The sequence below is a fragment of the Candida metapsilosis genome (genome assembly GCF_017655625.1).
Source record: "Candida metapsilosis strain BP57 chromosome Unknown scaffold1, whole genome shotgun sequence".
Classification (NCBI taxonomy): Eukaryota; Fungi; Ascomycota; class Pichiomycetes; order Serinales; family Debaryomycetaceae; genus Lodderomyces; species Lodderomyces metapsilosis.
The window spans coordinates 2552639-2579548 of NW_027138159.1; the positions used below are offsets into that span (position 1 = coordinate 2552639).

The 26910-nt window shown below is 37.9% G+C and overlaps 14 protein-coding genes across 14 annotated transcripts; 7 read left to right on the forward strand and 7 right to left on the reverse strand. All coding sequences in view use genetic code 12, as the record gives it.

Annotated features, from left to right (window-relative positions):
* Positions 1 to 115: 115 nt before the first annotated feature.
* Positions 116 to 1546, reverse strand: I9W82_001161 (IMP-specific 5'-nucleotidase 1; the record flags this gene model as incomplete). The annotated part of the gene is made up of 1 exon (XM_067689878.1): positions 116 to 1546. The coding sequence occupies one exon, from the start codon at positions 1544 to 1546 to the stop codon at positions 116 to 118; it is 1431 nt and encodes a 476-aa protein (XP_067551184.1).
* Positions 1547 to 1679: 133 nt separating this feature from the next.
* On the reverse strand, positions 1680 to 2420 carry I9W82_001162 (CIA30 family protein; the record flags this gene model as incomplete). Its single annotated transcript, XM_067689879.1, has 1 exon — positions 1680 to 2420. The coding sequence occupies one exon, from the start codon at positions 2418 to 2420 to the stop codon at positions 1680 to 1682; it is 741 nt and encodes a 246-aa protein (XP_067551185.1).
* A 1327-nt stretch (positions 2421 to 3747) lies between these two features.
* Positions 3748 to 5181, forward strand: I9W82_001163 (uncharacterized protein; the record flags this gene model as incomplete). Its single annotated transcript, XM_067689880.1, has 1 exon — positions 3748 to 5181. One exon carries the CDS (start codon positions 3748 to 3750, stop codon positions 5179 to 5181), a length of 1434 nt encoding a protein of 477 aa, XP_067551186.1.
* A 116-nt stretch (positions 5182 to 5297) lies between these two features.
* On the reverse strand, positions 5298 to 6313 carry RPS42 (40S ribosomal protein eS4; the record flags this gene model as incomplete). Its single annotated transcript, XM_067689881.1, has 2 exons — positions 5298 to 6078; positions 6300 to 6313. The coding sequence occupies 2 exons, from the start codon at positions 6311 to 6313 to the stop codon at positions 5298 to 5300; spliced, it is 795 nt and encodes a 264-aa protein (XP_067551187.1).
* A 239-nt stretch (positions 6314 to 6552) lies between these two features.
* I9W82_001165 (uncharacterized protein) lies at positions 6553 to 6946 on the forward strand (the record flags this gene model as incomplete). Its single annotated transcript, XM_067689882.1, has 2 exons — positions 6553 to 6678; positions 6740 to 6946. The coding sequence occupies 2 exons, from the start codon at positions 6553 to 6555 to the stop codon at positions 6944 to 6946; spliced, it is 333 nt and encodes a 110-aa protein (XP_067551188.1).
* A 573-nt stretch (positions 6947 to 7519) lies between these two features.
* Positions 7520 to 8683, forward strand: SVF1 (Svf1p; the record flags this gene model as incomplete). Its single annotated transcript, XM_067689883.1, has 1 exon — positions 7520 to 8683. One exon carries the CDS (start codon positions 7520 to 7522, stop codon positions 8681 to 8683), a length of 1164 nt encoding a protein of 387 aa, XP_067551189.1.
* A 234-nt stretch (positions 8684 to 8917) lies between these two features.
* Positions 8918 to 10579, reverse strand: I9W82_001167 (hexadecenal dehydrogenase; the record flags this gene model as incomplete). The annotated part of the gene is made up of 1 exon (XM_067689884.1): positions 8918 to 10579. One exon carries the CDS (start codon positions 10577 to 10579, stop codon positions 8918 to 8920), a length of 1662 nt encoding a protein of 553 aa, XP_067551190.1.
* A 2288-nt stretch (positions 10580 to 12867) lies between these two features.
* Positions 12868 to 15027, forward strand: I9W82_001168 (uncharacterized protein; the record flags this gene model as incomplete). Its single annotated transcript, XM_067689885.1, has 1 exon — positions 12868 to 15027. The coding sequence occupies one exon, from the start codon at positions 12868 to 12870 to the stop codon at positions 15025 to 15027; it is 2160 nt and encodes a 719-aa protein (XP_067551191.1).
* Positions 15028 to 15909: 882 nt separating this feature from the next.
* On the forward strand, positions 15910 to 17649 carry I9W82_001169 (TUP1; the record flags this gene model as incomplete). The annotated part of the gene is made up of 1 exon (XM_067689886.1): positions 15910 to 17649. One exon carries the CDS (start codon positions 15910 to 15912, stop codon positions 17647 to 17649), a length of 1740 nt encoding a protein of 579 aa, XP_067551192.1.
* A 329-nt stretch (positions 17650 to 17978) lies between these two features.
* I9W82_001170 (MVD1) lies at positions 17979 to 19198 on the forward strand (the record flags this gene model as incomplete). The annotated part of the gene is made up of 2 exons (XM_067689888.1): positions 17979 to 18020; positions 18104 to 19198. The coding sequence occupies 2 exons, from the start codon at positions 17979 to 17981 to the stop codon at positions 19196 to 19198; spliced, it is 1137 nt and encodes a 378-aa protein (XP_067551193.1).
* Positions 19199 to 19448: 250 nt separating this feature from the next.
* On the reverse strand, positions 19449 to 21062 carry I9W82_001171 (bZIP transcription factor; the record flags this gene model as incomplete). The annotated part of the gene is made up of 1 exon (XM_067689889.1): positions 19449 to 21062. The coding sequence occupies one exon, from the start codon at positions 21060 to 21062 to the stop codon at positions 19449 to 19451; it is 1614 nt and encodes a 537-aa protein (XP_067551194.1).
* A 2086-nt stretch (positions 21063 to 23148) lies between these two features.
* On the reverse strand, positions 23149 to 23898 carry I9W82_001172 (CDP-alcohol phosphatidyltransferase family protein; the record flags this gene model as incomplete). The annotated part of the gene is made up of 1 exon (XM_067689890.1): positions 23149 to 23898. The coding sequence occupies one exon, from the start codon at positions 23896 to 23898 to the stop codon at positions 23149 to 23151; it is 750 nt and encodes a 249-aa protein (XP_067551195.1).
* Positions 23899 to 24266: 368 nt separating this feature from the next.
* I9W82_001173 (CCT8) lies at positions 24267 to 25907 on the forward strand (the record flags this gene model as incomplete). The annotated part of the gene is made up of 1 exon (XM_067689891.1): positions 24267 to 25907. The coding sequence occupies one exon, from the start codon at positions 24267 to 24269 to the stop codon at positions 25905 to 25907; it is 1641 nt and encodes a 546-aa protein (XP_067551196.1).
* Positions 25908 to 25984: 77 nt separating this feature from the next.
* Positions 25985 to 26719, reverse strand: I9W82_001174 (phosphoribosylanthranilate isomerase; the record flags this gene model as incomplete). Its single annotated transcript, XM_067689892.1, has 1 exon — positions 25985 to 26719. One exon carries the CDS (start codon positions 26717 to 26719, stop codon positions 25985 to 25987), a length of 735 nt encoding a protein of 244 aa, XP_067551197.1.
* Between the last annotated feature and the right edge of the window lie 191 nt (positions 26720 to 26910).

Genomic DNA, 26910 nt, shown 5'->3' on the forward strand with positions numbered 1-26910 from the left:
ATTACATAAAAGTATTTAAACGGAGCAGCGCCAGTCATTTACGGGTTGCCTCTTATGACAAGCCAGAGATAATAGAAGACATGTTAAAAGTTATCAAAATCTATCTCTCTAAACTCTATTTCATAAATGCAATCAAATCATCTAAAATCGCCACCGTCTCTGCCGGATTGGCAATCCACACCGTACAAGCGCTTAACCTAGCTTTGAAATCATTAGCTCCTAAACTTGCAAATTGGTCACCAATGTGTAAACTCTCAGCTTTGGTGATGGGACATACGTCTAAATCGCCCAGTTGGCATATGTATTTCTGTAATGATTCAACTCCGAGGGCTTTGTCTCCGATGTCAACCCAGACATCACTTCCACCGTTGAATGCACAGACTTTGATATCACTTAAAGCGAGGGAGCGTGGTGACTTATCCTGTGTAGCTGCAGCCCCAGCGGTAGACGTAGTCTTGCTCATCCCTGTGCTTTTCAATATAATGCTCAACTTGTTTGAACATGAAAGAACCATTTCCTCTAACTGTTCTCGCAAGATTGTACATCCTGCATTGGGTATGATACCAACTGACCGTTCTTTCTTAATTATCGTGGTTGTACTTTCAAGATTAAACTTCATTCGAAGGTGCAGTAAATGGTCATGAATGGTGTGCATTATATAGTCAATCTTGTTGATATCCCAGTTCTTCACTTCTGGAAGTAGCCAATCATCACTGTCAATAAACCTTAACCCTTTCATTTCGTTATTGTATCGGAAGAGGTAATTTGACTCTGCTCCCATAACAAGCAAGTTTTCTCGTTGATGTGGAGTTAGAATACAGTCATCTCGATTCAAGTAATCAATGAGTCCCTTTAATCTATCATAGTACTTATCAGCACCTGCTTGTGATGGGTATCCAGCTGCAGTAACAACCCCAACAAACAAGTTCAACTGGAGTAAACTCACCAACCGTTTAACCACCACACTCGATTCATTTAATGACTGTCCATCTTCATACAATGTCACATCTCCATCAAACGTAATAAGCTTAATGTGACTTTCGCTTTTGTTGTGTTGGATATCAGTCAATGCCATAATCTGAGCCGTATTCAAAATCATCCGCACATCGTTAAATGAAGGGCTAACCAATCTCCTTTTACTAATAGCTCTTCTTTCATCCTCAAGCAAGAATGCATCTGCCAATGGCAATCTAGTAAAAAATCTACCCAATGAAGGCACCAAATTCCTCAAACGACTAGTTGCATTCCGCGTAGGATCTTGATCATTAAGCTTGTCAATGGAACGTGTATGGTCAATCAATGTCTCGACATCTTTGAATATCTGGAGATAACGATGTTGACAATCTTGTGCAATCTTCAACTCGTGGTTCTTGTAGTACCGTTCTGAATCCTCCGGAAGGTTGTACAATTCAGGAAATTCCGTATCAAAACTTTCGATATCCGCATGTAGCACAAACGGACCTGCAAGTAGAGCTTTGATCCATTCAATGAATTCGTCTCTTCTATGTGATTTAAGAGCGTATTCCACTCTGTATCTCGATGTCATTGCTGTGAAGGGAGAAGAGGTATTTGCATGACTAGCGCTCACAATTATTTAGCTTTTTGTGGCTTAAACTGATCCGACCCACGTTGACGTTTCAAAAAATATTTATTTATTTAGAAAATACTATACAACTACTTCAATGGTTCTCCTTGGTAAAAGTATCATGTCCGTAAAGTGGCGTCTCTTCAATCGCATCATCATTCAACACAGTCAAGTTTTCATTCCTAGCAATTTCAGACACATCGACGCCACTCATCACCTTAATCCAATCGATCTTAAGACTAAATGGTCCATATTGCTTATCAAGCAATCCAATACCAACTGTCTTGACTTCTGACTTGTTAAGCTCTGATCCATCCTGGATAACTCCCCAATTAGTCATGACAAAATCATTGAGTGGAATCACCACCGTCTCCCAACTTCCAGGATTTTGAAGAAACAACCGATGTTGAAACAAATCTGTGACTAATGGAGTATTGGCTTGGATATTGACAATATACTTTCTTCTATCTCCTTTGACCCGCAAAGCTAATGCACTGTAGTCTGTCCAATCCCAATACTTGTCTCCCCATACGATACTCAGCGGTTGATCTTTAGTTCTAAACATGGCATATCCTGATCTGGTAACTTGTGGATTATCCTTGGGTAAATCCAATGATAAATTGCCATGGAAGTGAGCACATTTCTCAGCAGCATCATAGTCGAGATGGGCTTCCGAGTATCCTCCAATCTCCTTATCCGATCGCGTTATGAGACTCAGTATGGATTCCTGTGGCAGATGCTTAAAGTTGAGTATTGTGTTGGATGCACTTGGCAATGCACTTTGCTTTGCAAATATGCTTCTGAATGAGCTTGCTCCTACTGCTTTAATTGACATGATTAATGTTTGTTATGGGAGAGAGGGTATTCTGTGTTGTTGTTGTTGTAGTTGTGAATCAATTGAGTAGTAAGGGTGTAGTTACTATGGAATATGTTTTGTAGATGATTCTGGAAAAAAATGTATGATCTGATAATCTGGGGTAGAAGAAGAAGGGAGATCAATGATGCTATTTATAAGCAAAGAGAAAAAGCATGAAATATTTTAAAAAATTAATGAGTCGTGTATTTGGGTATAAATATATTTTGTTTTGTGTAAGTTGATAAGGATTAGGAGAGAAGTCAATTGGAAAGAATGAGGGGAAGGGAGAGAGAAAAAGAACGAATGTACTTTTAGGAGGGGAGTGTTTAATGCATTCAATTTGAACCAATCATAAGATGTCATAGCAATCATAAGGGATACGTATTCCTATATTAATCAGAAGATAGTACTTCTAGAAGAGGAATTCTATTTGCATTCCCATGTGATATACATCCCCCAATCATCTGATCAAAAGGTTATGATTTGATTTTCGTTTGCTATCTTTGCCTGAGTAGAAAACAAAAGAATAACCCACGGCTAAATGTGTAGCAATTACACGAAAAGTCAGCGAACAGAGAGACTAGAAGTGCATTCGAATGTACAAGCCAGCCTGTCTTTGCCCGCCTCTTACATATCACTCTGGTATGTGTTGTTACATCTGGTTGTTCTCTCCTTCTTGGCTTCTCTAATCTAAACTTTTTCGGAGTTTGAAGCTTTGTGTAATCTCCGATTACCCCAATAAATAATAAGCAATAGTATAATAATATGATGTCAGTTTGACGGTGCTAAAAGAGTATATCTGCATAATTTAACATAATGTAACTATGCTTATCAGTTTTGCTAAGTTAAATCCAAAACAGGCAAGAACTAAATTGTGGAGAAAAGTAAATTGAAAAGTTCTATGGAATGTATCTTGCGGAAGTCGCGTATTTCCGATTCAAGTTTACGTGTCCCAGGGAAGGGATCCTTCATTCGGAAGGTAATGTGGCATTTAGCATATGGATAAATGTACTCTTTTCGTTGTTTGAGCCACAGTCCTTTTATTAGACTGATTGCAATAATCGAAAAAACGGAGAATCGATACACCTTTAAGTGATAAGCAGTCCATAAATCTACAATTAGTTTTCAGCCACTTCAATTACTTGGATATGACAAATTCCAAATGCAAAGGAGGCAACTTCCAAGTTAAGAAGAGCTCGTGTGTCTCTTCTATAGCGTGTCGGGATTTAGTCTGTACGCGCTCTCTGTAATCAAAACAAAAACCACGAATTTCTCGACTTCCGGCTTAATTCTTCCTTTGCCAAACATGCCAAGTTCAAGAGAAAGACAGGAAACAGAAGAGGATAAAGCAAAGGCTGAAATAAAGCTACAATTGGCTGTCATTGAGTGCAAGACTCTGACCAAACCAAACTATTCACAAATTGCTAAGCGTATTGGACGTGCCAAATCGGATTTATCATCTCGATTAAAGGGAGGCAAGCTGGCCTCTCAAGCTCAAGGAAAACAACAATTGCTATCAGGTAAACCAGAAATACTTTTTCTTCGACTTTTACAAGTTGCAGGTGTTGAGTACCGGAAGTTGGAGGTAGGTGAGATTCGTGAATTTGCTGAAGATACTTTGAATGCTTTTGGTGAAAATAAGCACGTGGGAAAGAATTGGCCATATAATCTTATAAAAAAATATCCGTGGTCTATATTGCTATTGGAAAAGCCTCCAGAGAAGAGTCCAATCTTTTCAATCTCCTTGGTTGAGATTGAAGCGTTCTTTCAACGGTACAATGATGCCATAACTCGGTACAATGTTGACGCAACAAATATTTGGAACGTTGATGAAACAGGGCTCTTTATACACCACATTGACAAGCAAGAAGAGAACCTGGAAGAAAAAGTGAGGTTACAAAGTGGCAATAAGAAGGAAGTAACTACTGTTGTGGAGGCAATCTCAGCAGTGGGTGAAAAGATAAATTACCCCCGTGACTTATTCAAAGGTCAATCACATGGGAGGAGATTACGTGGTACTAACGATAATTTGGATTGGGCCTATGCAATTAGTTATGAAGAGTGGATAAGTACAGGTTATTTTCAACAGTGGGTTCGTAAAGTATTCATCCCGAACACTGCACCCAAAAATCCTAAAGAGTATCGAATTTTGATCATGGATAACCATGCAGCCCTTTATGATGAGGAGTTGAAACAATCTTTAGAAGAAGCTAGAGTGATACCTATATACCTACCAACGAATTGCCTGTATTTCATGCAGCCATTGGATGTCGGTGTTTTCAAATCTTCAAAAGACCATTATCGGGACCTCGTTGGAAACTATTGTGAGACCGCAAATGCACAAGTTGTTCCTAAGGACAAGTTTATACAATTCTGGACAAGCTCTAGAGAACAAGCAATGACAAAAGAGACCATTTTGAATGCATTTGAAAAAGCTGGGTTGTGGCCCATTGATAAGCAAAGAGTTTTTGAAATACCCCAACGTACGAATAAAGCTCCAGTAGCGTTCAATAAGGAAACACTACAGTATGATTTTTTGAATTCGAATTTGAGTGATAGGAATAGAGACTTATTGATAGAACATGCACAACTTCAAAGGGAAAATGAAGAATTGAGAGCTCGTTTGGAGGAGCTTGAAAATAATGAGACAGAGTCGGAACTGGGAGAGCTTTCGAGAAATGACCACAATGAGAAAATCTCGAGCATCTTACCGCCAAGTAAAAAGTTTAAAGTGCAATAAGTTTTAGACATAGACTGATAGAAGTTTTTAGAGTTTAATTATATCTTCCCATACAATCGACTGTTATTCAATACCGTTCATTAAGTTTATACACATGTTCAATACACACCTGGTCCTTAAGCAATAAGACCTTGTTGAGCTCTTCTTCTGTCTCTTTCTTCAGTAATAGATAACTTAATACCTTTACCCTTTGGCAATGAAACCCATGGTTTACCGTGTTCTTCACCAATGACGAAAACATTGTTCAATCTGGTGACGAAGGTGTTTTCCAAAGCATCCTTGATGTGGACCAAGTCGAAACCTCCTTCGTGCTTTTCTCTGTGTACAATGACACCAATTCTTCCCAAGTTTCTACCACCAGTAACCATAACTAATTTACCAGTATCGAATTTCAAGAAATCGGTGATTTTACCAGTAGCCAAATCAATCTTGACTGAATCGTTGACTTTAATCAATGGATCTGGGTATCTGATAGTTCTACCATCGTGGGTGACAACGTATGGGATTCCCTTTTTACCTAATTGGACTTTCTTAACTTTACCCAATTTGTAAGTGGCTTCTTCAGCAGAGATTCTGTGGACAGCAAATCTACCTTTAACATCGTAGATCAATCTGAAATGTTCATTAGTAGCTTCCAAAGTGATGACATCCATAAAACCAGCTGGGAAGGTAGCATCAGTTCTAACTTTACCATCAACTTGAACGTGTTGTTGCATCAAAATAGCTTTAACTTCTCTACCGTTAAGAGCATACTTCAATCTGTTTCTCAAAAACACAATCAATGGTAATGATTCTCTCAATTTGTGTGGACCTGGTGATGATTTTGGAGCATAAGTTCCGGACAACTTGTCCAACATCCAGTGCGATGGAGCTGCTAATCTCTTCAAATGTTTCTTTCTAAAAAAACAAGGGCGGTTAGTAAACAGTACATTAATACTGGAATAAATGAATGGAAAGATATAAAGAAGTAGTAAACACAACAAAGACAAGGCTCCCTGATTATCCTAAATTGATTAAGCAGTATAATCAACTGGTGCGGCCATGATGTAAAAACACATCATGGGCTTACTTCTTCATTCTCCATTTCATTTCATTTCTGAAACTATGGAAGAACATACGGGCCTCTTGCCATTTTTGATTGTTAATATGTATATGGATATGAAGAAAGGAAAAATGCAGAAAAGTGAAAAATTTTTTTTTTTTCATCCTCAAAAAATGAAAAGATGTTTTTCGCTCTCTCTCTCTCTCTCTCTCTCTATTGTCTCGTTTATGGTAGCGACAGATCTGTCGATAGAGTCTCCACCCAACATAAAGTAGGTGTCAAAGCTTCAATACTACTCATTAAAGGCAACCGCATTCCCCTTAAGCAAAATGTCCTCCACACAGGCTCCACTCAACAAGGATACTACTGTGGTGACGTTGAGCAGTGACATGATAGAACAGATCAAACGGTTGAATATAACTCATGTGAAACTCATAGTTGCCGATGGAAACTACGTATGTCAAACAACGACTTTCACTTTTAATTGAATCAAATTACTAACATTTACTTCCTTAGTATGTGAAGCTCCCTGCAGATGAAGAATCCATTGAATATTATATCAATTTGGCTCAGAAGTTTAGATCCAAGTATCAGGAGTATATCGAGCTATACAATAGCAAAAAGGATTTGAAAAAGTTGGTGGAGTTGCACAATATGTTGGCTGATTGGAAGACACAGTTGTGGGATTTTGATGAACGGGTTAAGCAGAGCAGAACGACGTAGAATTGGCTTTTTGTTAGTCGGAAATTGCCAAAACTTAAAAACGATCGTCGACGCCTTGGAGTTTATAGCAGGCATTGAGTATACTCCAGAGGCGCTCATGCATAGCTGCTACTGTTAGCATACTCAGTTTTATAATAATTGTTTGGCATTCACATTAGCGTTATGGGGGGCTGTTACACGTGGTTCCAATGATACCCTTTACTGTTCTTTAAAATAACAAGAATTGTTACCTTGTTGAACCGATATTACAGCTTCCAGTACAGACTAGAAAAATCAACCTATATAGACTGTTATAGATAGTAGTTACATTTTCTTTGTCGTGTCCCAAACCAGTGTCATAAGAACCATTCTTTCGACATTGATATCTAGTCATTGAAATCCGACAATCGCAATTTTTTTTTTTTTGCTCTGTCTCTGCCTACTTCCTTCTTTTCTTTCCTTCAAATTTTGCCTTTGCATTTGCATTTAAAAGTACATCATCGTGTTTAGAACCAAAATAGGAGGCATCAAGAAATAAAAAAAAGATATCCTTTACATAACGAAACGTAATTGACTACCAACACCAACCTTAGAATGTTCAAGTGGCTACAAGGAGGTCTTTCTGCTGTTGCAGGGACCCAAGAACCTGAATATGGCCCTGACGCCATTCATCCAGTGACTAAAAGGACCAACAAGGAGTCAGGATCAGTTCATCGCCCAACTGAGTCTACTGATTTCAAATGGCTAAGTCCCAACTATACCAATGTGGAGACTCAAACTTTTTATTTCACTGATTTGGCTTCAAATAATGTTGGATTTTGTCAATTGATTCATTCAAATATTATGGGGGTTCATACTACAGCTCAATTTACTTTCAGGTTATACAATATCAAGGATCCATCAAAAAATATTTGGACAAGTACTAAATTGGAGAATTTTAGAATTGTCGATGATGTTCATTTTGAAGCTGATAATTTGAAATTTGAAATGGTTGATTCAAAAACTTATAAATTGAGATCATTTGTATGTAATGAATCCATTGTTGAATTGACGGTTGAAAGATTAACCGATGGTGTCATTTTTGGTGAAGATGGTATGACTTTTTACGGTGACGATATCAATCAACCTTGGGGATCAATGAGACATGTATTTTGGCCAAGATGTAGTGTCAATGGTCGTATTTTGACCAAGAAGTTGGGTGAGATTACCATTACTAATGGGTACACCATGTTTGTTATGGCTTTACAAGGTATGAAGCCACATCATGCTGCTAAATCATGGAATTTTATGAACTTCCAAAGCAGTAATTATGCTGCTATTCAAATGGAATTCACCACTCCTAAATCATATGCTAATACCAAAGTTAATATTGGATTAGTTGCTGATAATGAAAAGATTCTCTTTGCCACCATTGATAATGAAGTTGTTCATTTGGATTCAGAAGTTGATTCAGTTGGATGGCCAGTTCCTAAATCCATCGAATTCAACTATGTCGATCCATTGAATGGTAATACCATAGCCAAAGTATCTGGTCCTTTACAGAACCTTGTTGAACGTGTTGATGTTATGGCAGAAATCCCTCAATTTGTAAAGAATATCGTCAATGGAGTTGCTGGTGCCAAGCCATACATTTACCAATACAGTAATGAATTTGAAATTGAAGTGTTTGATAAGGAAAAGGATTCAGAGAGTGGTAAAGCAGTTGATGGTAAGGAAAAGGGAATTGGGTTTACTGAGGTTACTTTTATCTCAGAGTAAAACGGGAGCGCTTAGGAGGAGCTACTGTTTAGGGGTATTTTGCTTGCTTGTATTTTGCTGGTTGATTGTGCAGTTCTTGCTTTTGGCTTTTTTATTTTGATTTTTGTTTTTAGCTTTCTTTTATTCACCAATTTGTAATGTTCTTTTTTCTTTGCTAAGAGTGGATCGATTGAATCTTTAAAATATCTCTTAAAACACAATTAAACACCTATACAAAAACAAAATCTAAATCCTTTAGGTCTTTGTTGTAGCAACCTTTCCAATCAAGTTGAAAATACCAGCAATTGTATTCCAAATACTGAATACTGAACCAGGTCCACCAATTGCAACATTACCATTTCTTCCAAACCAAACTTTACCATTGTAACTTTGTTGAGCAGCGGCAAGTAGAGCATCCTTTCCATCGCTAAATGGTGGATATCTCGACATCAACATTTGCTCACCTGATAATTTAGTTTCAATTGTAGTTCTCTCATGAGTGAAACTTCTGTAGGAGAATTTACCGTGATAAGAACCGTATCCAGATTCACCAATACCTCCAAATGGAGCATTGGTTAAAGCAACATGCATCATTAAATCATTAACGATTAATGCACCAGCACGAACACTAGTCACAATTTGGTTCAATTGGCGATTCTTTTCTGGAGAAGTGGAGCCACTAGTAAACACATATTCAGCCAATGGAGTATCGTGTTGTCTAATAATCTCTCTGATTGCCTGGTTGATATTGTCATAAGGAATGACAGGTAAAACAGGACCAAAAAGTTCTTGTTGCATTGTGGAATCCGACCAAGTGACATTGTCAATGACAGTGGGTGGGATGAATCTAGTTGTGGCATCAGCATTCTTCAAGCCACCAGTGACAATATCACCTTTGGTGTTGGATATAATCTTGGAAAGGTTACTAAAAGCACGATCATGAATAAGATGAGTATAGTCTTTGGTGTTTTTGTTCAAATTAGGATAAAAGTCCTCCTCCAAAATCTTTTTAATAGCAGCAATAAATTTTGCGTGTAACTTTTTAGGAACCAAAGCATAATCAGCAGCAACACATGTTTGACCACCATTGGTGAATTTACCCCAAGCAATTCTTCTAGCCACGGTGACAATATCGGCATCAGTTACATCGTCCAAGATGAAAGCTGGTGACTTACCACCCAATTCCAAAATACATGGTGTCAAGTTTTCAGCAGCTTTCTTGGCAATAATTCTACCAACGGTACCATTACCAGTGTAAATAATCTTGTCGTATTTTTGATTCAACAATTCAGTAGTTTCAGGAACACCACCGTTGATAGCAACAAACGTATCTGGATCCAAGGCCTTGGTGAAGATTTGAGAAAACAAGTTGGAGAAATTTGGAGTCGATTCTGATTGTTTCAAAACAACATGGTTACCACCAGCAATAGCACCAACGACTGAACACAAGGTTAAAATGAATGGGTAGTTAAATGGAGAAATGACAAGAACTACACCCAATGGAATCCTTTCGATATAAACTGGATTCAACTTCATTGAAATAGATAAATCAGTAACCTTTTCTGGCTTTGCCCATTCATGTAAACAAGCCATAGTATGAACCAATTCATTCAAGCCACCTTCGATTTCCAAAGCTTTTGATTCAAATGGAGCACGGTAGAAATCTTTTTCCAAAGCTTCAATCAAAGCTTCTTGATTATCCTTGACAGCAAAATAAAGGTTTCTCAATTGATTCAATCTAAATTGAATATCATGAGTCTTTTGTTTTGCAAAAAATGCATCAGTGACTTTTTGAACCTTGGGGGCAATTTCATTAATTGGGGTGTACCATGAATTGGAGGTAATTTTATCAATTTCAGCATATGATTCATCAATTTTGCTTGAAGAAGCTTCTGAAGCAGTAGAAATAGGAGCCATGATTGTAAGACTAGTGTAAAAGTAAGATTAGAGGTAGCTGCTCTGTGGTTGAATACGAGTGGCAAAAAAGCAAAAATAAAAAAAGTATCCCTTGTGATAGATATGCAAATTTATAAGTTTAACTGTTATAAACTGATTTTCAATTTATCACAAGAAGAGGGAAAAAAGGGACGGGACGCGGGGTCTAAAGTGGTGCGTGTACTTTTGTTCAAATCGCGGATATAAATTGTGTCAACCTATTATCCGTTTATCACATGCTCTTTTGGTTTCCTATTACGGAAGTCAGTTGCGATTTTCATCGTGGTGTTTTAATTGAACGTATCTTCGACATCTTTCGTATCTACTGCTTTCCTTACAGCACTCTGTTATCTGACTTTCCGGTGGTTAGATCTTCTCTCTTAATATTATAAAAGTAAGCAATCTTACACAAGATTATAAAAGTGAGTGTGTTTGTCAAAGTGGCAAAATGTTTTAGCAGCCACTTTGCACCACGATTAGATGATGTGTCAGAGGAGGATATTGAAGTAAATTGATTCTAAGGTACAATATAATGCTGCTTCCAAAACGCGTGTTGTCACTGATACTATATCCTTGGTGTGAGCCACATACTGAGTTCAAAACGGGCGGCCCTCGGTTGAGAATTAACTTCCTTCGTATAAAAAAGAAGTGGAGATCTGAACTGTTTACGCGGACTATAGATATGTATTTGATTCATTGATTATGAAGTGAAATTATCCGTTTCGCAACTTTCATAAAAAACCCTCACTTTTGCCCCACTACATAGTGCGAAGTTTATAGTGCCTGCCCTTGTGCATTGTTCAACCTACCGCGTACGTTTGATTAAGTTCAGTTCAACTTGGCGGAGATACGCTTGACCTTAGGGCCGATAGGGTTGCTCCTAGTGGGAAATATATTCAGAAAGAGACTTCCAACTGTGAGAACATGTATTGTTTCAGTAGCCAATGACTACTGTCCCGAGTTACCGTGTAGCTTGCGTTTGCTATTCCCACTACAGAATCAATTGGCAATTACAAAGTTCTACTCAATCTACTTTCAGTTTCACACGTTACTGATGTTCGTACTTTGAATTAGACGGCCCAAAAGAAGTTGTTAGATTGTTTCTTGGCAAGCAGGTCTCACTAATTCACCAACTAGAAGAACAACGGAGGAGGAGGAGGTTATATACATTCGCTGAAGTTGATATAGCATCGACGAGTCCATTTAAATATACAGGATCTAATTATGATGATTTTGAGTATTATCTAGATAATGCTGATATTGTTGAGAGTGGTAACTTTACTGAGCTAGCACAAGCGAAATATTTCAGCTCGTGGATGTAAAGAGAGAGTATTAGGAGATGTGTGTTTCAGCTATTGTAAATCACCAAATAAACTGCAGATTGACAAATTTTTGATTTATCTCGTTGCTAACGGCCAAAAGAGACTAATAGGATCTCCACATCGAACAAAAAGGTATAGGTTACCTTGAGATGGTGTAGACACTACATACGAAGGGAGCCAGATGTATCATATAGAACCCAACGTATATCTTCTTTTGTATCACAAACGCATATCTCTATCTATACTTTTGTCGGATCAGTATATTCCTGCAACTCAAAGCAACTTTGCCACTTTTAAACATGACTTATATACTTTTTTAAACCTTTTATGATGTCATCTGATGTGAGGGTGGGAGAGAGGTCTTATTCAAAAACCAGAGCCCGAGTATTTGGCATACAGATGGGAAATTCCGAGCACAAAGACCAAAAATAAACTTTGTTTACATTGAGGGCCTCTCGTGTAGCTTTAGAAAGAAAGAGGACGAGTGAGGGATTGTGCAGCTTTTATTCCATTGTAGAGTATATCGTGAGGCTTTTGCATCTTTTTTGAATGATGGTGATACTCCTTGGTAGGTTTCGTATTGTATTATTAGGAAATCTGAAAAAGGAAAGAGGAAGAAAGAATAAATAAATAAATACAGAGAGAGAGAGAAAACAAAAAAAAAAATTTTTGTTAGATGTCATAATTAGAAGTGGCTTTAGTCATCAAAATATATATATATATATATCACCCAACTCAAAAAGATTTATTTAAACACCTTCCTTCTTTAGCCGTTTTTTTTTTTTTGTTACAAAGAGATAAAAGGAGAGTTACTTTGAACGCTCCATTATCACCTCAATCCATCTAGATAGTGGTGCCGCTAATCACTACTATAGTTTCCTTGAATTTGTAATCAGACAGGAAAAGAAAATAATAAAAATCCCGCTCTTTTAATTAAACACACAATAAATGACGTCAAAGCAAGATACAGAGGGAGAAGGAAAAAAGGAAGGTGTCATCAACACTACTGTAAAGTTGCATTTGAATCAAGATCAATCAAGTGGTAACTACTTGCACCAACCTATTCCTAAAAAGCCTTCGCAATTGAAAGAAGGAGACTTGGTTAATAAAGAATCTAAAACAAAGTCAGCTCCAGCAGCAACCACAACAACAAGTAATCCTAACTCACTGACACTGTCCAGTAATAAGAAACTTCCATCTTTGGTGGTAAAACAAGACCCCAATTTGAAATCATGTTTATCTCAAACTAAAATTGATCAGTCAGTACCAGCGCCACCACCATCGCAACCACCACAACCACCTTACTCTGCTACGTCGCAACAGCAACTACAGCAGCAGTTGGAGACCACCCCACAAACAGATCAACACCCACAGTTTGTATCAACTGATGCCATTAGTCCTATACAGCATGGGCTAGCACCTGGCTCACAACTTGAAGAATATATGCCGCTTGGGTTTAATGGTACTCCTATTATTTCATCACAAGGTAGTGCTACTTCTAGTTTGGTTTCACCACCACCTTCAACAAAACCAGCATTGTCTCCACCTGTTTTCTCACCACTGCTGAGCAACCTGCAACAACAACAACAACAGCAGTTGCATCCCCCACCACAATCCCTACCACAACAAACTTCTCAACCAGGGGTATCGCGAATGAATTCATTAACTTATTCTCTGATTGATGATAAAAAGTTTATTGAATCTACGCGACAATCAGCCAACACATCAGCCAATGAAATCAGACTGCATGATGAGGATGCAATTACTTCATCTGATGATAATAAACTACATTTACTTATTGGTATTACCGGATGTATATCAATCCACAAGAATATTTTCCTTATAATTGAGAAATTATTTGAATTGTATTCTCATGATAAATTGGAAATTCAAGTACTTTTAACTAAATCAGCTGAATATATTTTGCTGGAGAAGTTGCATAAATTTGATGAAATGGGAGTTAAAGTGTGGTTTAGTGACGATGGTGAAAAGTATTTCTTGACATCGCCATTTCAAAAAGTTTATTCGAAAGCAGTTGCACTGGGACAATTGCCAATAAAGAAGCAAATTGCATCACATGTGTTTCAACAGTATAATTTGTCGTATGATTTACAAAGATGGACTGATGTGTTGTTGTTGGCTCCATTGAGTGCAAATACTATGGCCAAGTTGATTAATGGGTTGGCTGATAATTTGTTGACTGAGTTGTTGCATGTTTGGCCAATGCCACAGATACATCATGTGTCTGAACTGCAGCAACCTCTGCAACAGCCACTGCAGGTAAATTCACCACCACCACCGCCAACAACATCAACTACTTCAACAGCACCTGTTTCAACTATCAGTGCACAATCACAGCCACAGTCACAGCAGCAGCAGTTACAGCAGCAGCCTCAGCCCCAACAGCCTGAGTTGAAGAAGGATACAACAATTTTATCAAATAACTTGGTTGCACCAAAACCTATAGTTGCAGCATTGGCATTAACCAATTCAATGTATTCACATCCAATGACCAAGAAGCAATTGAGTTTACTACAAGAAACGTATCCCAATATGACTATTTTAAAACCAGTTGAAAAATGTGTTGATATGGATGGGAATATTGCTATGGGTGGTATGAGATCGTGGAGAGAAGTTGTTGATTTTGTTTCTAAGAAGTTGGGTCCTCCTCAAGAGGATGAAGATGAAGAAGGTGGTGATAAAGATGATAATGATGAAGAGGAGGATGAAGAAGAAGAGCAGGACGATGATGATGATGATGATGATGATGATGAAAGTGTAAACGAAGAACTTACAAAGAGTGCCAACAAGACAGAGCCAACTGACTTAAAGAAAAAAACCAGACCAAGGACGAATCCACTCCAATTAAAATCCTTTCCAAAGCAATCCTCCACTAATGGTTCACACAAACTAACTAAAGAAGTTACATCTCCCTCATCAAGATCACAACAAGCAAGTGATTATATAACTGGAGGTGGTAGTAGTAGTACAAAAACCAGTGAGAGGCGAAGAGGTAATACAATTACGCGAAGAGAGTTGGCTGAGCATGAAAGATTGGCATCTCAAAATGCGTTATTGAATACTGGTATTGGAAAAGTTGGATTGTAATAGTATAAGAGAAAAAAAAAAAAGCACAGAGTGATGTAGAAATTCCAGTTTTTACATAAATTGTAAATGTGTATAAATTTTGTAATTTACAACAACTGTAAAAGTAAAAACTGTTAATTATTATATGTAGTTACTTTCTGTACTGTTAGTGGTTGTCATGGAAGTGATGTCGTAAATGTATATAATGCGACATTGAATTCTTTTTTTTTTTTTTTTCACACGAGAAAAAGGGGTTGTAACTATGTTTTATGGTTTTTAAAGACGGGGTGTAAGTTTTGGGGGTGTAAATGAGAAGACCCGAAATTTTAAAAAATTCCGCTCCACTCGCGTCAGTTAGCCAGCCAGTGAAAAGGTGAAAAAGGCATATAAGTCTAATTAATATATATATAAGAAGAGAGAAGAAGACTTGTATGTATGAGTATACATATGTTTAGCGGTATGGTGTTGCGTTTGTGCATGTGGTGATGTAGACTTATTCAAAACAGAATTTTTTTCTCTTGCATTATTATTATAGTAATAATAATAATATGCGTGTGTGTGTGGTGGTTTCAAATAAATTTTGGTTTTGAATTTGGTTGTCTTTTTATATAAGTTTGGTGATAATTTTTTTTTTTTTTTTTGTTTTTGTCCACTATAAAATGACACAAACAAAAGTATACAATTAAATTTTCAAAATTTGTTTTTTTTTTAAAAAAAAAAAAGAGAAGAAAAAGAAAAAGAAAAACCAGAACAACAGAACAACAACAGAACAACAGAGCAAAAAAAAAAAATTCTTTTCTTCCAACGTCAACTTCACTAGACCGGCACCAAACACAAACCAACAAACAAACACTCTATTTTATACAGCACATTTCTCTCTTTTGTTTTTACCAAATCACACATATGTCTGTATACAATCAAAGAAACCATCAAACTCGTCTTAATGAGTTGTTGGATGCTATCAAGTCTGAATTTGACTATGCTTTAAATGAAGCCACTAGTTTTAAAAAAATTGAAGATGAATATCATTTAAAGTATTCTCAACAAAATACTGAATTGCAACAGATTAGACAAACTGTTTATGAATTAGAAATGGCTCATAGAAAAATTAAAGAGGCTTATGAAGAAGAAATATTGAGATTAAAGACTGAATTGGAAAATAGAGATAGACAGATGAAGAATGGATATCAACAGCAACAACAGCAACAGCAACAGCAACAACAACAACAACAGGTACCTCCACCTCAACCACAACCTGTTCAACAAGCACCTCAGCCACAGCCTGTTCAACATCAACAACCTCCTCCAATTCAACAACAGCAGGCACCTGCCCCTGTTCCAGTCCAACAAGCTCCACTTCCAGCTGCAGCTACTACTCAGTCTCAACAAACAATTCCAACACAAGCTTCTCCTGCTATTCCTGTGACTTCTGCAACACCAGCAGCAACAGCACCAAGCACAGTCCAAGCACCAGCTTCCGCAAGCAACGCATTAACCATCATTGACAAGTCACAATACATTGTCAATCCGGCTCAAAAAGCAGCACATGTCAAGGAAATACCTCCATTTTTACAAGATTTGGATGTTGCTAAAGCTAACCCAGACTTTAAAAAACAAAACCTCGATTACTATGTCTTGTATAACCCAGCTTTTGCTCGTGATTTAGACGTTGATTTAATCCATTCTTTGGACCACTCATCTGTTGTTTGTTGTGTTCGTTTCTCTAAAGATGGTAAATTCATCGCTACTGGATGCAACAAAACTACTCAAGTTTTCAATGTTGAAACTAGTGAATTGGTGGCTAAATTGATTGACGATTCATCTAGTTCAGAAACTAAAGAGGATGATACACCTTCATCTAATGGAGATTTATACATTAGATCAGTTTGTTTCTCACCCGATGGTAAATTATTAGCTACTGGTGCTGAAGATCGTTTAATTAGAATTTGGGATTTAACCACCAAGAGAATCATCAAGGTTTTAAGAGGTCATGAACAAGATATTTATTCATTGGACTTCTTCCCTGATGGAGAACGTTTAGTTTCAGGATCTGGTGATCGTTCAGTTAGAATTTGGAGTTGGAGATCATCTCAATGTTCATTAACTTTGAGTATTGAAGATGGTGTCACCACGGTTGCTGTTTCACCAGATGGGAAATTAATTGCTGCTGGTTCTTTGGATCGTACTGTTAGGGTATGGGATTCAACTACTGGATTCCTTGTTGAAAGATTGGACTCAGGTAATGATAATGGAAATGGACATGAAGATTCAGTTTACTCTGTCGCTTTCTCAAACACTGGTCATCAAATTGCCTCGGGTTCATTGGATAGAACTGTCAAGTTGTGGAATTTGGATGGTAAACTGGATAAAAATTCAAGTTGTGAGGCAACTTATATTGGCCACAAGGACTTTGTTTTGTCGGTTTGTTGTACTCCAAATAATGAATATATACTCTCGGGTTCAAAAGACCGTGGAGTTATATTTTGGGATCAAGCTTCAGCTAATCCATTGTTGATGTTGCAAGGACATAGAAATTCTGTTATTTCAGTTGCTGTGTCTTCGAATTTGCTGGCTAGTGAGGGGATCTTTGCTACTGGATCTGGTGATTGTAAAGCTAGAATTTGGAAATGGACAAGGAAGTGAGTGAGAGGTAGGAAGAGCTATGGGGGAGTATGTACTTGATTTTTATGATGTTGATGAGAAAAAGAAACGGTCTTGATTGTTTTCTTTCTTATGTGTTTTTTTAGCTTTGCACTTTTCGCCTTATAGGAAAATAGTGGAGAGTTAGTAGTCTCTTTTGTATTAGTAGTATAATATAAACTTCATTTATATATATTTGTGCTTGGGTCTGGTCGTATATTTTCTTCGTATAAACAACCAGACGAGAAATTTTCATCGCTGCATTGAACCAAAAGAAAAAAAAATATCACCATCTGGCAGCCAACGTCAACTTCAACTCACAATAGTCCCTAATGATATACCAAGCATCAGTGACTGCTCCAGTCAACATTGCCGTATGTAAAATTTACAACTCCCACAGTGTCACCTAAAAACGATTCCTCATCTTTAATAAATACTAACTCCCCTACCTCTTTAGACACTTAAATATTGGGGCAAACGTGACAAAAACTTGAACTTACCCACCAACTCATCAATTTCAGTAACATTATCCCAAAATGACTTACGTACATTAACCACAGCATCAGCATCACCCGATTTCACAAATGATCAATTATGGCTCAATGGGAAATTGGAAAGTTTAGATACACCACGTACTCAAGCTTGTCTTGCAGATTTACGACAATTGCGTAAACAATTGGAAGATGAGTCCAAGGATAAAGATTTACCTAAATTGTCTCAGTACAAATTACACATTGTTTCTGAAAATAATTTCCCCACGGCTGCGGGCTTGGCTTCATCAGCAGCAGGATTCGCCGCTTTAATTAGTGCCATTGCCAAATTGTTTGCCTTACCTACATCGAGCTCAGAATTGAGCAAGATTGCGCGTAAAGGCTCCGGATCAGCATGTAGATCCTTATTTGGTGGGTTCGTCGCTTGGGAAATGGGTCAATTGGCCAATGGTGACGATTCACAAGCGGTGGAAATTGCTCCATTGTCACACTGGCCAAGTTTGAAAGCGGCAATCATGGTTGTTTCTGATGATAAGAAGGATACTCCTAGTACTTCTGGGATGCAATTGACCGTTGCCACGTCGGATTTGTTTCAGTATCGTATTGACCATGTTGTTCCGCAAAGGTTTGAAGTTATGAAACAAGCGATTTTGAACAAGGATTTTAATGAATTTGGGAAATTGACGATGCAGGATTCGAATCAGTTTCATGCTGTTTGTTTAGACTCGTACCCACCGATTTTTTACTTGAATGATACGAGTAAGCGGATAATTAAACTAGTTGAGAAATTGAATAGTGATGCAGGTGAGATTGTTGCTGCATACACTTTTGATGCTGGTCCTAATGCCGTTGTGTATTACGATGAAGCGAATGAGACAAAAGTGTTGCTGGCATTGTATAAATTTTATGGTCATGTTGATGGATGGAATGGGAAAAGCTATGAGCAGGAGGCGCAATGGAGTGGTGTGTCGAGGGTGATTTTGACTGGGATTGGAGAAGGACCCCAAGTGAGTTCTGAGTCGTTGATCAATGAACAAGGGTTGCCTAAGTCGACAAAGTAAGAAAAGAAGAGAGATGAAAGAGGGAGAGTTTAATAGGTATCGTTACATCTCTGATGTGTATATAAAGGAGGGTATACTTCATCTATTAAAAATTCTATAGAATTAGCAAAAAAAATACACAACATCATAAAGTGAAAATAAAGACCTAGTTTTACTAAACCTGAAAAAAAAATAGAGCTAATAAATCAAAACAAGCACCAGCCAGCCAACTAGTCAGCCACTGTAGCCCACTGCATTCTTCCCGCTTTCTTTATATAAACTCAATCAAATCCTTCAACAACTTCTCATCTTTATCATCACTCTCCAAAAACTTGGCAATATTCATCTTATAATGACTCAAAACCAGCTGCAAATGATTCAATTGATCCAGCTTCACCTTCAAATCCTGCTCCATCTTGGTGACGTTTTCCTGCAACGCCATCTGTGCTTGTTTCTTCCGTTGTCGACACTTTGAAGCCGCAATTCGATTCCGTTCCAATAATCTCTCCTTCTTCCATGCTGCCGTGCCCATTATGGGTCCGTTGTTGGGATTGTATATGACTTCGTTGTTGTAGATTAACAGGTGGTTTGGTGGGGGTAAGCCGGCAACAGGTGGGGAGTGGGGGCGTGATGGGGTAGGTTGTTGTTGCGGGGGTGGAGCTTGTGCTTGTGGTGCAATGGGTGGTGCGGATTGTGCTGGGTGAGGAGGGTGTGCTTGTTGTGGTACTGACTGAGGTGGATGGGAAGGATGTGGTGGTGGCGGTTGTACTTGTCCATGATGATGTATTGGATGTTGAGGCTGAGGGTGTTGCGCTACAGGTAGATGATGTTGTGGTTGTTGTTGTATATTCACACCCGGTGTTGCAGATAATGGAGCAGAAGTAGCAGCCGTAGACATGTTCTGGACAGATGTAGTTGGTATTGTACTCACAGACGAATCGTTATCACTAGCGGGAGTAATACTAGCAAATGCTTGTTGCCCTTGATCACCAATGAATCCGGATGGAGGTTGTTGTTGTTGATGTGGTGGGGGCACAGGTGCACCTGTAACAACATGTGGAGGAGCCATTTCTTGCTCCTGTTGTTCTTGACCAGGTGTAACTGATCTGTTCAACTCATAATCATTAAATCGTTGAGTAAAATCATCATCCAAGGAACTAAACTCATCAGTATCAAAAAACGCTTCATGGTTCATAATTTGACCAATTTGACCATTAGATATAGAAATTCTTCTTCTTCTAGGTACACCATCTATTGAGTAAGGCAACATTAAAGTTGAGTCAAAAATGGGTGGGTTTGTAATTGGATACGAATTGAAATCAAATGGATTATGAGATGGCATATTGAAAAAAGCCGAGTGGTTGAAGCTCTTTTGTGATTGTAGTGATGGTCTGTGTTCAGCTGTGGACTTCTTGTTTGTATGTTGTTGTTGTTGCAACTGAGCTTGTTTGGCTTCCAAAGCAATATCATTCATGTTTTGAGACGTCTCGTTGTGTGAGTTACTATGATTATGTAGAGACTGTGCCTGTGCTTGTGCTTGTAGCTGTTTCTGTTGTAGCTGCTGAACCTGCTGTTGCGCCTGCTGCTGCTGTTGCTGTTGTTGTTGCTGATACCTAGCATTGAGAGCCTGTGCTTGTGCTTGTTGGAATTGTTGGTGTTGCAATTCCTGAGGATGCTGATTTTGTTGCATGTTGAAATTGGGCATATTAGGTACTGTTTCCGAGCGCAGAATTTCAGGAAACGGAACTTGCTGTTGTTGTTGTTGTTGTTGTTGTTGTTGCTGCTGCTGGTGAAGATTATTCTGTTGAGTTGGAGGTAGAGTACCATCAGGGGCTAGTGCTTGAGCATGTGGGTTAAATGCCACGGGATAGTTATTTGTCAGCATCTACTATGTGGTAGTTCTCGATTATCAGTTATCACTGGACTGTGTTCTCTTAAAGGAAGTAGTTGTATGTTTTGGTTGTAAAATATATATATAGCTCTTCTCCTTTATAACGGCAACGTGTGTGTGTGTTTGCAAGTATTGTGTGTAATAATAGTGCCTTTTTGATAAATTTTTGTGTGCTGGAATTTATAAGAAAAAAATCTCTCTCAATTCAAATAGTAAAAACTGATTAAAAGTGTTAAGTTTCGTATGTGTTGCTCTGGTGACACTGCACTTTGATTCTTCTTTCTATGGTACCTGTGGGAGTCTGTCTGTGTGTGCTGTTGAGTATGCTGCTTTGACACTTGTTGTTTTCTTCTTTCTTTCTTTCTTCTTCTTCTTCTCTCCTTTTTTTTTTGTTTCTGTCTCTTTGTTTCTTTATTGTGTGTGACGTAGGGCGTTTATTTATACATTCTACAATAAATAATTATAGATACTTATACAGTTAATAAACACTACTACTCGAAAAAGTATATTCTCTTATAAAGCTACACACATACAATCTCTATGACGTATATCTCCTCTCTTCCCACGAGATAGCAATTTTAACCAATGTAGTAGTTTTATTAGGTGTATCTAAAAAACTGAAAAAGTGCGTGCACACTACCGAAATGCGAAATCCGCCGGCATACAAAGGAATCGTACGATTTATAGTTGCAACTACTGCCGGCATATAAAATATACAATAGAGTTTGTAGTACAACAGCCTCCATATCAATAGCTAAACGTTTTGAGTTAGCTGTGGATGTAATACTTTGCCATTGGAGCCGGGAAGTGGTGGTGTTTTGCTTTTTTTTTGCTTTTTCGGTGGGAGCCGGTGTTCAAAATGAAGCTGGCTTCCGAAACTGAGAAAGTTTGCTGACTTTGACGAGGATGGTCTCTGTCGGTCACACCATCAAAACCAATAGCTTGATAAAGCAGAGAATCATTGCTTTCCCTGTTGTAGTTGATTCTCTGCCGTTTTGCAGTAGAAAGGTCCGACATCGCTCCTGCTTGTAATCACTGAACCTTGGAAAAGACCTAAAGGTGGCAGTTTCTTAGTACCAACTAAATTAACCCGAAATATGAGCCGGATCAGTGTATAATGTTCATAAAGCTAAGTTATCAACAGCAGCAATGAACTATAGTTTCCTTTTATGTCCTGAAGTTTAATGGGGTGTGAATTACAACGAAACAAGTGCCAAATATATGAGTACTAACAGTATATAATTAATAATTAGTAAGCCATGTAGTAAGTAGTTATAGTGTTATACTTTATGCTCATACTCATGACTTCAAACTTCTCCCTCTTCTTCATGTTCTTCAAAGCATTTTTCAGAGTGGAAAAAAAAAAGTTTCAGTTTTGCAACCAATCTTGTTGCCAATGATCAACTTTTCAATTGGACTCGCCCTTGTCATACTTAGGGTAAAAAGAGAAACAGGAAAAGATGTGGATGGTAAGTGTAAAGGATCACTTTTCATATGGTTTCTTTTACTAACGATAACCAAGAAGTCATTGACAGATTTATGGATCCAATTGATCCAAAGATTGAAAGTTTACTTCAAGAGTTTGGTGTTCAATACTACACCTATAAAGTAGGCAACTTACCGAAGACCCAATTGTTAGGCTATATGGAAATAATCAAATACTTTCTATCAAACAGACTGTCTAAATTTCATGACCAATTGATACAAAAGTTTCTATATCGAATCAAGCATCGCAAGTTTTCTAAACCACTTCAAAACCACTTCAATCAATGTTTGGAGATTATTGATACAACATCAAACAACACCCATTTAGTCTATTTCTACCACTTTTTGTTGTCTTATCCCATACACCAGTCAATACCATATTGCATATCCAATATTTACAATCTTTTGGATAAGCACCACCACCCATTTGTAAACAAAACTGTACAGAGCATCATAACGTCCTACAACTTTGTCCCACTAGAGCTAAATGTCCACCACAAACGAAAATTCCTCGTCCTTTTCACATCAGTTTTGTTGCATCACAAACATTCTTCAACAATTTTCAAAGCTCTAATGATTATGTATAATGATCCATTTATTTCACGTATTTCCATGAATTCTTATTGAATACATAATTGGCCCCACTAAGTAATGTAGTTGCACCAACAATCAACCCTAGCCCATCAAATGCCGCATCACTAACAACAGTTTCCAAAAGTGGTCTATAAACCAAACTTCCAATATAAAGCATTTGTAATGCAGTGTTTAATTTGCCCAAAAAGTTTGGATGAACACTTATGGTTGGGTATTGTCCAATACTGACAAACTTGTTTAATGTCCTTGGTCGGGATAAGCTTTTGAAACGGTAATAAAATGACATAAAACTAAGCAAAACGTCACGTCCAATAATAATAGATGCAAGAATAGTTGGGATTGAGTGAATGTATGCTAATGATAACGTACATATAGTCATGAGAAATTTATCAGCTAAAGGATCTATGATTGACCCCACTACTGATTTCATATTAAATCTTCTAGCAATATACCCATCAATGAAATCAGTAACACAGGAATATGTAAATAGCAGTAGAGCCGTAATGGGGTTCCCATAAACAATGTGGTATCCAATGAAAGGAGTAGCAATGATTCGGGTATAAGTTAACACATTCGGTATTGTCCATACTGAAGGATCAAATAATGATTTCGATGTAAGTTTGGTGGGTTGGGTTGAGTTGAACCGGAGACTTATTAGTGAGGCGACAGGGAATAGTTTTGGAAAGCATACGGAACGTAGCTTGAATGCATGGGGAGTGAGTGTTCTTTTGGCTAATGGGTGGAGCAACATAGGTGGGGTCTATGGTATTGAAGCTGTTTTTTTGTTGTTTTTTCAGGTTTTTTTGTCTTGTTTCTTTTTTTTTCAACAATTTCATGTCGCAAATGAAACGCGTTGACTAGGCAGCAATTGGGTATTGGAAGGGCATCACTTAGGGTCAAATTGTGCACCCATTTGAAAGTAGGAACTAATATAGAGAAAGAGATATGTTTTAGATGATATACTTCTTTTATAGTGGTTAGAATAATATCCTTATAGCATACTCTACCTGCATATTACAATTGCAAAAAGGAAAAAGTCTAAATTTTTTTTTTTTTCTTCTTCTTCTTCATCTTCTTTGATCTTCCATTCCATCAATTGTAACAAAACTCCCCTCCAGAATGTCATTGAAACTTCCACAAGCACCAAACTCAGGCTTGTTCAAAAAGGGATACTCCTCCTACTCCAATGAAGATGGAGCAATAACAAGAAACGTCGAAGCAGTACGTGAAATCGCCACGATTTTACAAACATCAATGGGACCAAGTGGCAGAAACAAAATTATTGTCAACAAACTCGGAAGGAAATTCATCACCAGTGATGCTGCCACCATGATTAATGAATTGGAAATTGTTCATCCTGTTGTCAAGATTCTTATTATGGCTTCAAAGCAACAAGAGTTTGAAATGGGTGATAATACCAATCTTGTCATTATATTAGCTGGTGAATTTTTAAATGTTGCTGAAAAATTGTTGAGTTTGGGGTTGAATGTTTCGGAAATTATTCAAGGTTTCACCTTGGCTAATAAGTTTGTGATGGAAACGTTGGATAAATTGGTTGTTGATAAGATTTCATCGTTTGAAACTGATTTAATCAAGGCTGTTAAGCCAGTGATTTCGGCAAAACAATATGGTGTTGAGGATACGATTTCTAAATTGGTTGTCAAAGCTGTGCAGTCGGTGGTTAATCCTAAGAACCCAGCCAATTTCAATGTTGATGGAATTAGGGTGGTTAAAATCATGGGATCATCCTTGTCTCAATCTGAAGTTGTTAAAGGTATGGTTTTCCCTAGAGAGCCTGAAGGGTCAGTCAAGAGTGTAAGCAATTCGAAAGTTGCTGTTTTCACATGTCCAATTGATATATCAACTACTGAAACCAAGGGAACTGTATTGTTGCATAATGCTCAAGAAATGCTTGATTTCACAAAAGGTGAAGAACAACAATTGGATCAAATGTGTAAAGAGATTCATTCCTCGGGGGCAAGAGTTGTTGTTGCTGGATCCAATGTTGGTGAATTGGCCTTACATTATTTGAACAAGTATGGATTATTGGTTTTACGTGTTCCTTCGAAATTTGACTTGAGAAGAATATGTCAAGTTTGTGGTGCTACTCCATTACCTAGATTAGGTGCTCCAACTCCTGATGAAATGGGTGAGATTGATGTAGTTGAGACCAAGGAGATTGGTGGTGACAGAGTAACTATATTCAGACAAAGTGAATCGAGTACTAGAACAGCCACAATTATTATTAGAGGAGCCACTCAAAACAATTTGGATGATATTGAGAGAGCCATTGATGATGGTGTAAGTTCAATAAAAGGATTACTTAAGGATAATAGACTATTACCTGGTGCTGGAGCCGTTGAAATTGAATTGTCTAAGCGCATTACTCAGTATGGTGAAACGACGCCAGGGTTGAATCAATTGGCAATTAAATCGTTTGCCAAGGCTTTTGAAGTTGTGCCTCGTGTACTTGCAGAAACTTCTGGATTCGATTCAACTGAAGTTATAAGTAAATTGTATGCTGCTCATGCTGATGATAGAGGAGATGACGGTTTAAAGCAAGGTTTAAATATAGATACTGGTGATGTTGAAGATACTGGAGTATTGGATGTGTTGGCAACCAAGAAATCAGCTATTGATTTGGCGGTTGATGCTACGAATACAATCTTGTCTATTGATCAAATTATTATGGCCAAGAGAGCTGGAGGACCAGTGATGCCACAGCAACCAAGACCAGGAAACTGGGATCAAGATGACTAGGAAAGCAGAAGAGTAGGTAAATAGAAAAAGGCTAATTTTCCTTGTATCGTCTGGTAAAATATCTCTATAGTATGCATCTATAAACACTTTCCACGGTCAATAAATTGAATAATCTTTTTCAAATCCTTCTTACCATCCGTTTCAACGCCACTACTCACATCATACCCCAACACATTCTTGACATCTTTAGTATCGTGTAAATTATCGGGACTCAACCCACCAGCCAAAAGCAGCCTCGTGAAGGATAAGTTAGCATCAATGTACCCCCAATCAATAGTTTTCCCATCGCCACCTTGTTCCGAATCAAGTAATGGCAAACTTAGCACACCTTTCTCCATCAAGGTTTCACCATCGGTGCGCAAGTTTTCAGTATCGCGAGGCACAACGTAGCGGAAAATAACTCCGAATTCATCATTCACGAAATCGAGTTTTGGTTCGGACCCATGTAATTGAATGAAATCGAGTCCGATATGTCTAGCTAGATCCAACACTTCATCGCGTGATTGGTTTTGGAAGACGCCAACAAGGAACGGTCCATTTCCTAAAATTAACTTAGCAACGTATTCGAAATAGTCAACTTGCGACTTGAAAAAGCTAGCAGTTTTCGTCTTATCTTGCAAATATGCCATGATTTGTGATATTGATTGAGGACGACCACGTTTGACGAATTGAGCAATTTGTTTTGCTGAGGCGATGTCGATTGTGCGAGATTTGTTGGGTACGAGGATGCAGCCTATCAAGTCTGCTCCGTTGAGCATTGCGACTTCTGCCGCTTCAACGGTTTGGACTCCGCAGATTTTGATTAGTTTCATGGTTTGGTGGTAAGAGATAAATGGTTGAGTGTGTGTGTTGCGTGAAAAAAATTTTGGGAATTGTTTTGAAAAATGCGGAGAATAATAGATAGGTTGGAAGTTGGTAATTGCCTATTCCACTTCCACTAGTAAGGTGTTTTGTTTTGATAAGGTCATCTGAGTCGACTAATAGAGGTATAAGAGTGACGACT